We start from the raw sequence: 14,130 nt of genomic DNA on the forward strand, positions 1-14,130 counted from the left end.
ATCCCGCCACATCCCACCATCCCCAAATCCCACTGTCCCCAAACTCCCCAGCCCCAAATCCCGCCATATCCCACCATCCCCAAAACCCCCCAGCCCCAAATCCTGTCGTCCCCAAATCCCCCACCCCCAAATCCCGTCGTCCTCAAATCACCCTATCACCAAAACCCCCCAGCCCCAAATCCCACCATCCCCAAAACCCCCAGCCCCAAATCCCACCACCCCCAAAACCCCCAGCTCCAAATCCGTCATCCCCAAAACCCCCAGCTCCAAATCCCGTCATCCCCAAATCCCCCAGCCCCAAATCCCACCATCCCCAAATCCCCCAGCCCCAAATCCCACCATCCCCAAATCCCACCGTCCCCAAAACCCCCCAGCCCCAAATCCTGCCGTCCCCAAATCCCCCTATCACCAAAACCCCCCAGCCCCAAATCCCACCACATCCCGCCATCCCCAAATCCCACCGTCCCCAGCCCCAAATCCCTGCTGTCCCCGCCCCCCAGGTTGTCACCCTTGAATCCCGCTGTCCCCAAGCCCTGCCAGCCTTCATCCCCCTCTGCCTCCCGTCCCCAGTGACCCCCCAGCGCTGTCCCCATGTCCCCCCGTCCCCGCGTCACCTGGTGCCAGGTGGCGAAGTTGACCTTGTCAGCGGCGTTGAAGGCCATGATGTTGTACTTCTTGGTGGTGTTCCTGTGGGACAGAGACTGTCACCGGCACCCCCTGCTCCCCCCCCCGAGCCCCCCCAAACCCCCGACAACCCCCAACCCCCCCCGAGCTCCCCCCGGCCCCCCCAGACTCACTTGGGCACCCGGACCACGTACTCAGTGACCATCTGGCTGCTGGTGCCCTGTGGGGAGAGTGGAGGGTAGGTGCTGGGGGGTCCTGGGGGGGATCCCGTGGGTCCCATGGGGTGTCACGGGGGGGGGGGGTCTTTGTGGGTGACCCCCCCACACTCACCAGCGAAGCCATCCCTGTGGTGTGGGGGGACACGGGTGCTCCAGATGAGGCTCAGGGGGGTCCTGGAGAGCGGTGGGGGTGGGGGATGAAGGTCCTGCCCTGCCCTAGAGCCCCCCCAACCTGGGAACGCCCCCACAGCCCCTACAGACCCCCCTGTTGCCCCATATGTCCTTTCATAGCATCCTACGGGGCCCTTTTGCCCCCGCGGTCCCCCCCACAGCCTCCCCATGGGACCAGACACCCCTTAAGGGCCCCCAGGACACCCCCACCCCCCCAGAGCCTTCTATAGGCCCCCTGGCCCCTGGAGACCCCCCCAGGGCCTCCAGACCCCCTCTCTGCAGCCCCAGAGATCCCTATAGGGTCCATACATCCCTCCACAGCACCCCCCAAAGGACATCAACTCCTGTAAGGCCCTTATCTGCACCCCCCCCGCCCCTGGCACCCCCCCAGAGACTCCAGGTCCCCCAAAAAACCTCCCCATGGCACCAGGAACCTCTTTAAGGCCCCCAGGAGCCCGCCCGGGACCTACAGGGACGCCCCCAGGGCCCTATAAGGACCTCCAGGCCCCAGAAGCACCCCACCCCTATAAGGACCCCCAGGAGTCCCCCCCAGACCCCTATAGGGACTCCCAGACCCCTACAGGGACCCCCAAGAGCACCCCCAGGGCCTTACAGAGACCCCCAGGCCCCAGGAGCACCCCCCGGGGCCTTAGGGACCCCCCCAGACCCCTACAGGGGCCCCCAGGAGCAGCCCCAGGGCCCTACAGAAACCCCCAGGCCCCAGAAGCCCCCCCCGGGACCCTACAGGGACCCCCAGGAGCAACCCCAGGGCCCTCTAAGGACCCTCTAAGGGCCCCCAGGCGCCCCCCCAGACTCCGACAGGGACCCCCAGGGCCCAGGTCCCCCCCCCAGGGCCCCACAAAGACCCCCAGGCCCCCCCCGGAGCCCCCCCCCAGGCCCCACCGCGCATGCGCTGCCACCGCCTCCGCCCGCTCCCGGCGCCCTCCGCCGCCGCACTGCGCAGGACCGGAAGTTCCCTCACGCCGCCGGAAGCAACGCCCCGCCCCGCGGAAGCGTCGCCATAGCAACGGCGGCGGCCTGCCCCCACCCCCAAAACCCTTTTTTTTTACCCCAAAGAGCCCGTGGGGGGGAGCCCGGCCCCTCCGGGGGAGGGTGGGGAGAGACCCCAAAACCCCCTTTAATCTCCCCAAACCCTGACTGGGCCCCAACCGCCTGGCTTCCCCCCAAACCGCCGCTTTCTTGAAAGGCCCCAAAATCCCCTCATCTGAACCCAAAACAGTGGGGAGAGGGGAGCAGGGAGAGATCGAGCCGGGGGGAGTTTTGTTCTCATTTATTTGTGAAGTTAAAAACAAGCGGTAAAAAGTAAAAACTGAGCGTACAATTGTCGTTGGTGGTTTTTTTTTTGTTGTTGTTGGTTTTTTTTGTATTTTTTTTTTGTTTTGTCGATCTCCTCTGGAACGGACACGGCGGGGGAGCGGCCGGGGTGGGGGGGGGGGCAGGGAAAGGCCCCGGGGGTCGGGGGGGGGGGGACGGGGGGGGGACACGACACCCCCCGGCTCCGGCGGCTCCGAGGAATGTTCAACTCTACCTACGAGCGGGGGCCGGGGGCTCCGGCGACGATTCCGAGGAGTTTTTGGGGCGATTTGGGTGGTTTCTCCGAGCGGCTGAGGGGGTGGGAAGAGGAGGGGGGGGGGGTTTGAAGCCCCCCCCACCCCACCCCGGGGTGAGGGGGGGGTCTGAGGAGGAGGAAGAGGAGGGAAGGGGGGGGGGGGCCGCTCGCCCCGGCCGGCCGCGGCCGCTCGCCAAAAACAAAAGGGGGGTCACAGACGGGGGGGTTCACATTCGGTTCACTGAGCCTGGGGGGGGGGGAGAAGAAAAAGACAGGGGGGTGGGTGGGGGGCAGCACTGACCCCCCCCCCTGCATGGAGGTGGGGGGGTTGGGGGGCACAAAGAGAGCAACGCTGCCCGCCCCCCCCCCCCGCCAGGGAGTTGGGGGACTCAGGGAGGGGGATACCCCCACCCTGACCCCCCCCGGGGGCGCGGGGGGGTCCGTACCTGCTGTCCCTGCTGCGTGGGGGGGGGGCGCGGGCCCGGCGGCCCCGGGGTCTGTCCGTAGTAGGCCGCCTGCTGCCGGTAGTACTCGGCCCAGGCCGCGCTGTAGTCGGGCTGGGGGCCGGGGGGGGCCCCGGGACCACCCCCCGTGGCCACCTGGGCTGCTGTGGGGGGGTAAGGGGGGGTTTGTGAGGGGTGGGGGACACACACACGGGGTTGTCCCCTCGATCTCCCCCTAAGTGGGGGGGGGCCTCACCTTGTTTCTTGTAATATTCCTCCCAGGCTTTCGTGTAGTCCTGCTGCGGGGGGGCCCCGGGCTGCTGGGGCTGCTGGCCTGGGGGGGGGGTGGCACAGCAGGGTCAGACACCCCCCCCAGTACTGCTGGAGGGGGCCCTAGGACCCCCCCCAAGGCATTCTGGGGGCTCCACAGTGTGGTTCAGGGGGCCTCCCAAGGAATTCGGTGGTGCCGGTGTGGTTTGGGGGGGGGGGTTCAGGGGTCCTGGGGGGGGCTGTCAGGGTCCTGGGGTGCAGTTTGGGGGCTCCCCAGGGTTTCAGGCCCCCCTCCAGAGTGGTTTGGGGGCCCCCCCCAGGCAGTTCAGGGCTCCCCAGGATGGGGTGGGGGGGGTCGAGGTGGCTCAGGACCCCCCCCACTGTGCGTGGCTTGGGGTCCCTGTGGGTGCTTTGGGGTGTCATCATCGCCCCCCCCCCCCCATGGGGCTCAGTGTCCCTACAGCCAGTCTGGGGGGGGGCCCAGGTCCCTCCTGTAAGGCAGTTTAGGGGGGTCCCAGAGGAGGCTCCCCTCCGCCACCTTTATTTTTAGGGCGCACTCACCTATTTTCTTATAGTACTCCTCCCAGGCCTTGGTGTAGTCGGACTGGCCGGTGGGGGGGGGCTGGGGGGGCTCCCCCTGGACGGGGGGGGCGGTGGGGGCGGGGGGCTGCCCCGGCACCGGCCCCGGCGGCTGCTGGTAGTAGTGCGAGTAGTAGGCGGCCCAGGCGGCGTTGGGGTCCGCCGCCGCCGCCGCTTTGCCTGGGGGGGGCCCCAAAAAAAAAAAAAAAAAAAGGGTGAGGTGGTGGTGGGGGGATCCTTCAGAGAGACAAGGTGGGGTGGGGGTGGGGGGGGGCCTGCAGGACCCCCCCACCACCACCACGAAGCGAGGCGGGGGGTCTCGGTACTCACTGGGGTCGTGGGGGGCCGGCGGCTGCCACTGGGGGTAGGTGTTGCCCCAGCCCTGGGGGGGGGTACTGATGTGGGGGGGGGGCCTCCGGGGCTGCGGGAGAGGGGGAGTGAGGGGGCTGCCGAGAGGGGGGGAGCCCCCCCACACCCCCGCAAACCCTCATTACTCACTGCGGGGGGGCTCCGGGGGGCCCCTGGTTGAAGGGTCCCGGGTTAAAGGGTCCCATGGGGCCGGCGGGTCCCGGCGGCCCCCCCGGCCCCGGCCCCGGCCCAACGGGGCAGAGCGGACCCTGTGGAAAGAGAAGGAAAAAAAAGGGGGGGGGGGGGGGTCAGCACAGCCAAGGAAGGGGCACGTGTAAGTTTTGGGGTGCCCCCCCCCCCCCAGCCGCTTTCCCCACCTCGATCTTCTCCTCGATGAGCTGCTTGGCGTGGTCGATCTGTTGGGGGGAGCCGCGGATGATGAAGAGTTTGAAATTGGGGTCCCCGTTGGGGGGCAGCTGGCGGGAGATCTCCACGAAGGCCCCCGTCTGCTGGTTGATGGCTTTGACGTTCTCCCCGCCTGCGGTGGGGGGGGGACAGGGGGCAGCGGGGGGGGGGCACACGGCGGGGAGCTACAAAGGTCGGGGGAAGGGGTTCGGGGGCTTCTTTGGATTTTTAATTTTACTTTGGGGAGGGGGCTGCGCTCACCTCTGCCGATGACCAGCCCGCACTTGTGGGTGGGGATGGAGAAGGTCATCTCGCCCCCGGGGGGGCCCCAACTGCCCTGGCCCCTCCCGCGCCCCCCGCCCCCCCGGGGGCATCCCCGGCCCCGGGGGTCCCGGGGGGCCGCTCTGCGGGGGGAAGGGAGGCGTCAGGGTGGGGGGGGGAGGACGGTCGCCCCCGTTTCGGGGCGCCCCGGGCCGCCCCCCCCCTACCCGCAGGCTCTGGAGGAGGTCGTTGATGATGCGGGCAGCGTGCTCGCAGCGCTCGGGGGGGCCCATGATGTGGGCGATCTTCTCGGGGCCCGTCCCGTCGTCTGGAAAAGGGGGTGCAGGGTGTTAAGGAGCGCGGGGACCCCCCCAAACGTCCCTGGGGGCTGGGGGGGCGCAGCTCCTCACCTTGTTTGAACTGTATCCGCACCCCTGCGTCGTTCTGGATTTTCTTAATCATCTCCCCGCTGCGGCCGATGACGACGCCGACCGAGTGCCGGGGAACCGGCACCTGGAGGGGAGGGGGGGGGTAGGGGGTGAGACAGGGCTGAGGGAGGGGGGCCAAAGAGGGTGTCGGGACCCCCCCAAATTGGCTGCGGCCCCCCCCCCAGGACTCACGTCGATGCCACCACCGATGCGGGAACCGTATTCGTTGCGGTCGCCGAAGCCGCCCTGGTCGCGCTCGCGCAGGATGTCCATCACCATCTCGCAGGCTTGCTGCAAGGCACAGAGCAGGGGGTGTTTTTGGGGCGGGGGGGTGGATTTTGGGGGGCGTGGGCGTTTTTTGGGGAGCAGAGGGGTCTCACCTGGACTTTGTAGGGATCCCCGATTATCCGCAGGGGTTTGTCAACATTGGTGTTTTGGGAACCGTCTTGGATCAGGATCATCTTCACCCCGGCTCGCTCCTGTGGCGGGAGGGTGAGCTGGGGGAACCGCCCCCCCCGCGCCAAAATACACCCGGTGGGGGGGGTGGGTTTATTTTTGGGGGGGTGGTCTGGGCTTACCTGGAGCTGCTTGATGGTCTCGCCGCCCTTGCCGATGACAAGGCCGGCTTTTCCGGCGGGGATCATGATCTCCTGCACTGTCCCGTTCTGGCCGTTAGCGTTGTCGTGGAACTGGCCCGGGGGCCCCCCCCGCCCCCGCGAGACGATGTCGTCCAGCATCAGCTTCGCTTTCCTGGAGGGGTGGGGGGGGCACAGGTGGGTGTTTGGGGACACACACATGGGCGGTTTGGGGTTGGGGGGGGGACACGGGGACGACCCCCTACTCACTGCACGGCCTCGGGGGATCCCGTCAGGGAGACGCTGCGCTCCGGCAACCCGCCGCTGTCTGTGGGGAGGGGGGGGCACGGTGGGAGAGGGGGGCACGGGGGGGTGGTGCAGCCCCCCCCTGCCCCACAGTTGGGGAAGAGGGGGCTTAGGGGGACCCCCTGAGCCCCGCAGTTGGGGGAAGGGAGGGGTTGGAGTCCTCTCGAAGGGGGGAAACGGGGGGCTGGGGCACCCCCAAATTAGGGAAAGGGAGGATTAGGACTGCCCCCTCCCCAAAAAGGGGGACCAGGAGGCCCCTCACCCCCCACAGGGAAGAAGATGATTGGGGACCCCCCAGGGAAAGGGGGTGCTAGGGACCCCCCATGGGGCAGGAGGGGGAATACGGGGGATCCCCTCCCAGGAGCTGAGGAGGATCCCAGGGCCCCCCCCGGGGAATTGGGGGATCCCGGGGCCCCCCCTTACCTGGGGAGATCTGTACTTTGCAGCCCGAGTCCTGCTGGATCTTATTGATCTGCTCCCCGCCGCGGCCGATGACTGTGGGGGGGGGAGGCACCGTGTGGGAGGGGGCCGCGCTGGTCCCCCCAGAGCCCCCCCCGGCACCCCCAGAGCCCCCCCGCACTCACTGAGTCCCACCATGCCGTCAGGGACACGGTACTCCTCTGTCACTGTTGACCTGTGGAAAGATGGGTGGGGGGTCAGGCACCCCGCGACCCCCTAACCGCCCCCCAGCACCCCCCCCGGACCCCCCCATCTCACCTGGGCGGGGGGTGGATGGGTCCCAGCTGGGTCGGGAGCGCTGCGGAGGGAACCAAACCCCCGTGAGGATACAGGGCTGCTGGCCTCCCCCAGCCAGGGGGTCCCCCGTACCCCCCCTTCCAGCCCCCCCCCAAACCTCCCGGGGGGCCGCAGCCCCCCCCAAAGCCGCCAGCTGTACTCACAGTCCCCCTGTGCCGCCAGCTTCTTGCTCTCTGGCTGGTCTGGGGGGGGGAAAAGCACCGTTAGGTGGCCCCCGACCGCCCCCTGAAACAGGGCTGCCTGCCTTAGGGGGTGTGTCCCCGCCCCGTTTTGAGGGTGTCCCGTCTCGTGCCCCCCCCCCCCTTACCGCCATCCTCCAGCTGCCGCTTCTGCCCCCCGAAGCCGAAATCGGGGGTGTTGTTGTTCACCGTCGTCGCTGCATCCCCCCCGATTTTCGCCGCTATCTGCAAAGGGAACGGTCGGCGCCCAGCGGTCACCCCGAAAAACGGCCCCCCCGGGGAGAGAGGGAGCCCCCAACCCCCCCCACCAGCCCCACACCAGCGCAGGGGCCCCCCAGACCCTCCCCACGGGCCCCACACCACGGCGGGAGCCCCCAACCCCCGCACAGGGGGCCCCCCAAAACCTTCCTATGGATACCACGCTGCGATGGGGGGCCCCCAAATTCTCCCTGTGAGCCCCGTGCTGTCATAGGGGGCCCCCATAAATTTCTCCGTGGGCCCCACACCACGGTGGGAACCCCCAAAACCACCCCCTGACCCCTCACACAGCAGGAGCCCTCTCAAACCTCCTCATGAGCCCCTCGGCACAGGGGGAGCCCCCCCGAAACCTCATCCTTGAGCCCCACGCCATAGCGGGAGCCCCCCCAAATCTCTCTGTAAGCCCCCCACCGCAGTGGGAGCCCCCCCAGACCTGCCCCTGAGCCCCTCACCACGGCAGCGGCCCCTCAAAAACACCCCCACGCTGCAGCAGGAGCCCCCAAAACGGCCCCACAGCCCAAGAACAGACCCCCGTCCTGTCCCGTAAGCCCCACGCCATGGCTGGAGCCCCCTCCTCTCTGCAAACCGGGGGTACCACCGGGGGTACCACCGAGGGGAGCGACCCCCCCGGGCGCAGTCACGCCTCCCCCAGCCCCCCCCCCCCTCCCGCCGCGATTCGGGGTGCCCGGGGAAGGGGGGCGGGGGGGCGAGCGCCCCAAAAGCCCCCAGCTCCCCCCCCCCCGCCTCGCTGAGCATCCCCCGCCGCCTCCTCCTGGTCCCGGGCCGGGGCTCCGGCGGGGGGACACCGGCCCCCGCTCCCCGTCCCCTCCCCCCGGGGCTCCGACCGTCCCGGTCCCGGTCCCGTTCCCGCTAATTACCGCTAATCACGGCGCCCGCGGGGCGGCTCTTCCACCGCCTGAACCGGCTCCCGCGACCCCGGGACCCCTCCCCCCCCTCCTCGCTCGTTCCCGGGACCCCCAGCCCCCCCCCCCCTCCTCCCCGCAGCCCCCCCCCGGGCAAGGTGAGAGCGCGGGAACGGGGGGGGGGGGAGGGGGGACACCCCGCGCGCCCCCGGGGGGGCGGGGCCTTACCGGGAGGGTGGGGGAGGGGCCCGGCACGGCGGGGGAGGGGCCGCGGCGCCGCGGCGGGGGCAGGGGGACCCCGGCGCCTCCCGGTGCCTCCCCCCCCGCCGGGCCCCTCACCTGCCGGGCCCGTTGCACGGCGTCGGCGAAGGCGTCCTTGCGGATGCCGCCGGGCGGGCCCCCCCCCGCGCCGCCCGGGCCCGGCCCGCCGCCCGCGGCCCCCCCCGCGCCCGCACCGCCCGGAGGCGGCGGTCCCCCGGCGGAGGCGGCGGCGGCGGGGGCCCCCCCGGGCGGCCCTGGGGCGGGCGGCGGCCCGGCGGGGCTGTACTCCGACATGGCGGCGGCGGCGGCGGCGGCGGCGAGGGCGCGACGCGGGAACAGGCCGCGCTCTCCACACACCGCGCGGGGCACGCTGGGAGCGGGGCGGGGCCACGGCGGGGGAGGCCCGCCCAGCCGGCGGGGCCGCCGCCAATCGCCGCGCCGCGAGGCCGTGACCGGCGGCGGCCGCCGGCCAATGGCGGCGGGGAGGGAGCCGGCGCGCGGCGGCGGGCGGGCGGGCCGGCGGGAGGAGGTGAGTGGCGGCGGGGAGGGCCAATCGGCGCGGGAGCGGCGGCGGGAGCGGGCGCTCATTGGGGGGTGGGCGGGGGCGGGACCGCCGGGACGGACGGGGCGGCCGGCCAGTCGCGGCGGCCGCCGGGCCGCGATTGGGCGAGGAAGCGGATGGCGGGGGGGGGGGGGAGGGGGCGGGCTGCTCCTGACTGACGTTCGCCGGGGCCAACGCCGCGCGGCGACCTCCTGTCCCGCCCCCGCCCGCCAGCTATTGGGGGAGGCGGCGCCTCACTGACGGCCACCGGAGCCAATGGGAGGGCGGGGAGCCGCACGACAGCCGGCCATTGGCGGGCGCCGGATGGGGCGGAGCTTCTTTGGAATGACAGGCGCGAGAATCAATCGGCAGCCGCAAGCGCGCGACCGGATTGGTGCGTGGCGACGGGCGGGGCCACGCCACGGCTAGAGCCGGCCGGGCCAATCACAGGGCGCCCTGCTCCCTGTGGGCGGACCCCCGGTGATCGATGGGCCAGGGACCAATCGGCTGCCAGCGCCGCGCCGCGCCCGGGAACGCGGGCGGGGAGGGGCGTGATTGACAGCCTTGTGGGCCAATGAGGAGGAGGGATGCGCGGCAGGCGCCCATTCAGCTTCGCGCGGCGATTTAGGAGGGAAACGGCAGCCAATCAGCCGCGACGCCATCAGGCTCCGGCCGTGACTGGCAGCGCTCTCGGCCAATCGCGTGTGAGGAGGCGACGCCCGGCGGAGAGGGGGCAGGGTCGTGCCCCGTTCTGACCTCTGACCCCTGACGCCCCCCCCAACTGGAGGTCACGACCTCTCCCCCCCACACCGTGACCCCTGCCCCCCCCCCAGCCTCCCGATTGGGGTGAAAACCCACAGTTTTGGGGCTTGGGGTAACGGGGGGGGGGGGCGACCCCTCCCCCCAGCTCCCGCCTCAGCCCCGGGGGGGGGTCGGGGGGTCGCCAGGGCCCGGGGGGGCAATTGGGGCACCCGGGGGGCCGGGCCGGGGGGGGGGGGCGAGGGAAGCCCCCACTTGGGGGAGGGGAGGACCCCCGCGACCCCCCCACGCCCCCGTTCCCCCCCCCGGGACCCCCCGTTTCCCCCCCCCCCCTCCGCCCCTCCCCCGGCTGCGACCGCCCCGCGGGCTCCGAGGGGGCGGAGCCAGGCGAGGCGTGGGCAGGGCGTGGCCGAAGGGGGCGTGGTCTGCGCGGGGCGTGGCCGGGAGCGGGAGCGGGAGCCGAGCAGGAGGTACCGGAGCGGCGGAACCGGGGGGGGGTGGGGGGGGCTTGGAGGGGAGCCGGGGGTCCGGGGGGGGTGGGGGGGTCTCAGGGATTCGGGGGGGGTCCCGGGGGGCGGGGAACGGGGCGGGTTTGGGGGGTCCCAGTGGCCCCGGGGGGGGGTCCCGGGGTCCGGGGGGGTCCCAGCGGCAGCTGCTTGTCACCAACCGGGGGGGGACAGGCCGGCCCGGCCCCCCCAGTACTGACCCCGAGGGTGAGGGGGACAGGGGACGGGGGGTAGCGTGGGGGGGGGGGGTGATGGGGATGTGGGGTGACGGGGACGAGGGGGGGCCGGGGGGTGATGGAGGTGTGGGGTGACCGGGACGGGGGGGGGCCGTGGGGCAACAGAGATGTGGGGTGGTGGGGACGAGGGGGGCCGTGGGGCGGTGGAGATGTGGGGTGACAGGGACGGGGGGGGGGGGTTCCGTGGGGATGTGGGGGGCCGGGGACGGGGGGGGGCCGTGGGGCTGCCGTGGGGCGAGGGCCCGTCCCGCCCTGCGCCGTGGGGCCTGGGGGCGGCGGAGCCCAAGGAGCCGAAGGAGCCGGAGCCGCCATCGCCGCCTAATTGCTTCCATCTGGGGCCGAGGAGGCGCCGGAGGGGGAACCCGGGCGTCCGGGGGAGCCCAGGCACCCGGGCCGGCCCCCCCCTTGCCCCACAGCCCCATTGCCCAGCCCCGGGACCCCCCAGCTGCCCCCCATGGCCCTGTCTGCTGAGAACTGGGGGGGTCCGGGGGACCCCGGCATCAGGGCGGCCCCGTTGCCACGGGAGCAGGATGGGTGGAGGTCCCCCGGCCACGGGACTCCCCCCCCACCCGAAAAAAGGGGAACTGGGGGGGGGCCCATCCCCATCCCCGTCCCCATCCCCGTCCCCGTCCGTCGCCCCGGGTGGAAAATCTGATGGCGGCACGTGGTGGGTGGGGGGTCCCGGGGGGCTGTCAGGGTGTGGGGGGGGTGAGGGGGGGTCCCCCAGACTCCTGGGTCGCTGGGCAGCGGGGGTGGGGGGTAAGCGCTGCCCTGGAAGACCCCGGGGGGGCCCCAGCCCCCTCCCCAGGCGGCGCTTGGCCGGCAGCCCGGACGCCTGGGTCCTCTCCCAGCACGGACTGGGGGCGGGAGCGGGGCAGGCTGGGAAACCGGACGCCTGGGTTCCCCCCCCGGACGCCTGGATCCCCCCCCCCGCAGACGTGTGGGTCCCCAACGCTGATTCCGTCCCCCCTCCTTAGGTTCGGGGGTGCCATGGCGCAGGTCCTGCGTGCCGAAGCCTTCCCAGGTGAGGACCCGGGGGCCGGGGGGGGTCCCTGGTGGGATGGGGGGGGGAGTCCCGGGGGGGGAGGGCTGGGGGTCCGGCACCCCTCGATGCTGGGCGGGCTGGGAAGGGGGGGTGTCCCTGGCTGGGGGTGCCGGGTGCCCGGGTCCCGGCTGGGGTGGGGAGGAGGTCTCGCCGCCCCAGCCCTCCGGGTCTGGTGGCGCTTGGGGGTCCCGAAGTGGGATGGGGAGGGGTCCCCGGGTGCCCCCGTCCCGCGGCGGGTGCCAGGGCGGTGCGGTGTTACCGCAGGGCGCCGGTCGGGGCCCCCCCCCGGGGCGGGGGACGCGCCGTACTCGCTGGAGACGGCCTACGGCTACCGGCTGGACCTGGGCTTCCTGGGCTACGTGGAGGCCATCGAGAAGGGGCTGACGCTGCGGCGCGTGCCGGTGGGCCGCCGGCCTCACCGCGCTTCCTGGGCCGCCTCCGCCGAGACCCTCGGCCCCCCGGCGGCCCCGGACCCCCGGGTGGAACGGACGCTGCGGGGGGCCCGGCGGCGCCTGGAGGAGGAGGGGGTGCCGGCGAGGGTCTCGCCGGCGGCGGGGGTCCCGGCGACGGTGGGCTCGCCGGGAGCCGCGCCGCTGCGGCTGGTGCGGGAGCAGATGGCGGCGGCGCTGGGGCGGCTGCGGGAGCTGGAGGAGCAGGTCCGGGCGCTGCCGGCGTTGCGCCGGCGCCTGGAGCGGCTGCAGGAGGAGAAGCGGCAGCTCCTTGACCGGCTCCGCCGTGACGGCGGCTGCCGGTGCGGGTGCGGGTGCGGGTGCGGCGGCTCCGTCGACGGCAACGGGGACCCCGGCGGCTTCGGCGACGACGGCTCCGGCATCGGCGTCGGCACCGACGTTGGCTCCGACGATGGCACCGGCACCGGCACCAGCAGCGGCGCCGGCTCTAGCGTCATCGGCTCCGTCACCGGCACCAGCATCAGCTCCGGCATCGGCTCCAGCAACGGTACCAGCAGCAGCGTCGGCTCCAGCACCGACACCGGCAGCTGCTCTGGCACCGCCGTCCCCATTGCCAACGCCAGCATCAGCACCAACATCGCCTCTGGCTCCACCGGCTCCGGCATCAGCTCCGGCATCAGCTCCGGCAACGCCAGCAACTTCGGCTCCATCACCGGCACCACCGTCCCCATGTCCACCTCCGGCATCGGCTCCGGCATCGCCACCGGCTCCGGCACCACCGTCCCCGTCCCCATTGCGACCGCGGGGCCGCGGGGCCGGCGGTCGGTGGGGGTGGGCACGGAGGGCTCGGGGGTGCCGGGGGGTGCCGGGGGGCTGCCGGGGCGGGTGGCGGTGCTGGAGCGGCAGCTGCGGCGGGCGCTGGGGGAGCTGCGGGAGGCCCGGGCCCGCCTGGCCCAGCGCCGTGAGTGGGGGGCTGGGGGGGGGGGGGGGAGCCGGGGGGGGCGGGGGGGGCAGGCCCTGCTCACCCCCCCCGTGTCCCGCAGAGCCGCAGCCGGGGGACGAGGAGCAGCAGGAGGAGGAGGAGGAGGAGGAGGAAAGGGATGAAGGGCACGGCCGCCCCCGCGGGGGGGGCAGCGGCAGGTTGGGGCTGGGGGGGGCAACTGGGGGTGGGGGGAATTGGGGGTGGGCAGGGGTGGGGGGGGGGCTGGGGGGTCCGGGGGCATTTAGGGGGGTGTGATGGGGGGTGGGAGGGCAACTGGGGGGTCCTGGGGTTACTGGGGTGATGGGGGGGGTCAGGAGGGGTCCTGGGGTGCCGGGGGGTGCTGAGGCAGTTGGGGGGTCCTGGGGCATTTGGCGCTGGGGGGAGCTGGGAGGGGTCCTGGGGCACTTGTGGGGGTAACGGGGGGGGCGATGGGGGGGGCGATGGGTGCCAGGACACCGGGGTCCCCTCGAGCATCCCCCCCCCAGGCCGGGCTCCAGCTCCTCGGACGAGAGCGAGTACCACGAGGCCGTGGAGGGGCCCCCCCCACGGGACCCCCCCAACCCGGGTAAGGGGCACCCGCCTGGCAGCCCACGGGCACCCCCCCACCTGGGTGACGCACGGGGATCCCCGCACACGCGTGTGGGAGGCACGGACCCCCCCCGCACACGCGTGTGGGAGGCACGCACCCCCTCACACCCCCCCCCCCCCCCACGGCAGCCCCCGCAGCCGCCCCCAGGCCCCGCTAGCCCTCGACCCGCCGGGACCCTGCCGTGACGCCGCGTCTCCCCGTGACGTCGTGCGACGCCGCGTGATGTCGTATGACGCCGCGTGACACCGCCCTGCAGCCGGACCCTCGTTAGCCCCTCGCTTCGTTCTCTCCCCTCCGTGTTCCCCCCTCTCCGTGTTCTGTCCCCCCCCAATAAAGCCGCCTCCGACCACCGCGACCCACGGCGCGTGGGGACTTGGGGGGGGCCCCAGGGTGGACCCAGGCGTCCAGCCCCACGTCCCCCAGGGCTGGGGTCCCGGGGGGGGGAAGGAGGAGCCGGGAGAACGGTGAGAAATAAATATCGTGTATTGGCTGTGTCCAGACACGGGACCGCGGGGTGCGAGGGGACCCCCTCCTCGTGCGAGGGGAC

At 72.8% G+C, this 14,130-nt stretch overlaps 3 protein-coding genes and 1 long non-coding RNA gene across 5 annotated transcripts in view; 1 reads left to right on the forward strand and 3 right to left on the reverse strand.

Annotated features, from left to right (window-relative positions):
* RFX1 (regulatory factor X1) overlaps positions 1 to 593 on the reverse strand; it is a 4,478-nt gene extending 3,885 nt beyond the window's left edge. The window contains exon 1 of the mRNA XM_052799745.1: positions 462 to 593. Coding sequence (XP_052655705.1) covers positions 462 to 593 — 132 coding nt within the window. The remainder of the gene's footprint in view (positions 1 to 461) is intronic.
* A 3-nt stretch (positions 594 to 596) lies between these two features.
* On the reverse strand, positions 597 to 2,016 carry LOC128146883 (uncharacterized). Of its 2 annotated transcripts, XR_008236877.1 has the most exons (4): positions 1,917 to 2,016; positions 955 to 1,016; positions 798 to 844; positions 597 to 687 (listed from the first exon to the last, which is right to left on the reverse strand). It is a non-coding gene; the product is annotated as an uncharacterized LOC128146883 (long non-coding RNA). The 2 variants fall into 2 exon arrangements; XR_008236876.1 differs by lacking the exon at positions 1,917 to 2,016 and having other exon boundaries at positions 955 to 1,169.
* Positions 2,017 to 2,289: 273 nt separating this feature from the next.
* On the reverse strand, positions 2,290 to 8,892 carry LOC128146876 (far upstream element-binding protein 2-like). Its single transcript, XM_052798787.1, is given in 22 exon segments — positions 2,290 to 2,830; positions 3,030 to 3,190; positions 3,283 to 3,360; positions 3,858 to 4,055; positions 4,206 to 4,266; positions 4,269 to 4,296; positions 4,374 to 4,492; positions 4,601 to 4,761; positions 4,890 to 4,983; positions 4,985 to 5,032; positions 5,117 to 5,217; positions 5,300 to 5,402; positions 5,510 to 5,608; positions 5,698 to 5,796; positions 5,896 to 6,067; positions 6,163 to 6,220; positions 6,622 to 6,693; positions 6,783 to 6,832; positions 6,916 to 6,955; positions 7,098 to 7,136; positions 7,262 to 7,358; positions 8,594 to 8,892. Coding segments are annotated over 22 exon segments (2,103 nt in total). The 5' UTR covers positions 8,810 to 8,892; the 3' UTR covers positions 2,290 to 2,821.
* Positions 8,893 to 10,199: 1,307 nt separating this feature from the next.
* KANK2 (KN motif and ankyrin repeat domains 2) lies at positions 10,200 to 13,946 on the forward strand. The gene is made up of 6 exons (XM_052798789.1): positions 10,200 to 10,285; positions 11,535 to 11,581; positions 11,867 to 12,973; positions 13,056 to 13,152; positions 13,480 to 13,559; positions 13,721 to 13,946. Exons 2-6 carry the CDS (start codon positions 11,548 to 11,550, stop codon positions 13,738 to 13,740), a joined length of 1,338 nt encoding a protein of 445 aa, XP_052654749.1. The 5' UTR covers positions 10,200 to 10,285; positions 11,535 to 11,547; the 3' UTR covers positions 13,741 to 13,946.
* The last annotated feature ends 184 nt before the right edge of the window (positions 13,947 to 14,130 follow it).

The sequence above is a fragment of the Harpia harpyja genome, chromosome 10 (assembly GCF_026419915.1).
Source record: "Harpia harpyja isolate bHarHar1 chromosome 10, bHarHar1 primary haplotype, whole genome shotgun sequence".
Taxonomy (NCBI): Eukaryota; Metazoa; Chordata; class Aves; order Accipitriformes; family Accipitridae; genus Harpia; species Harpia harpyja.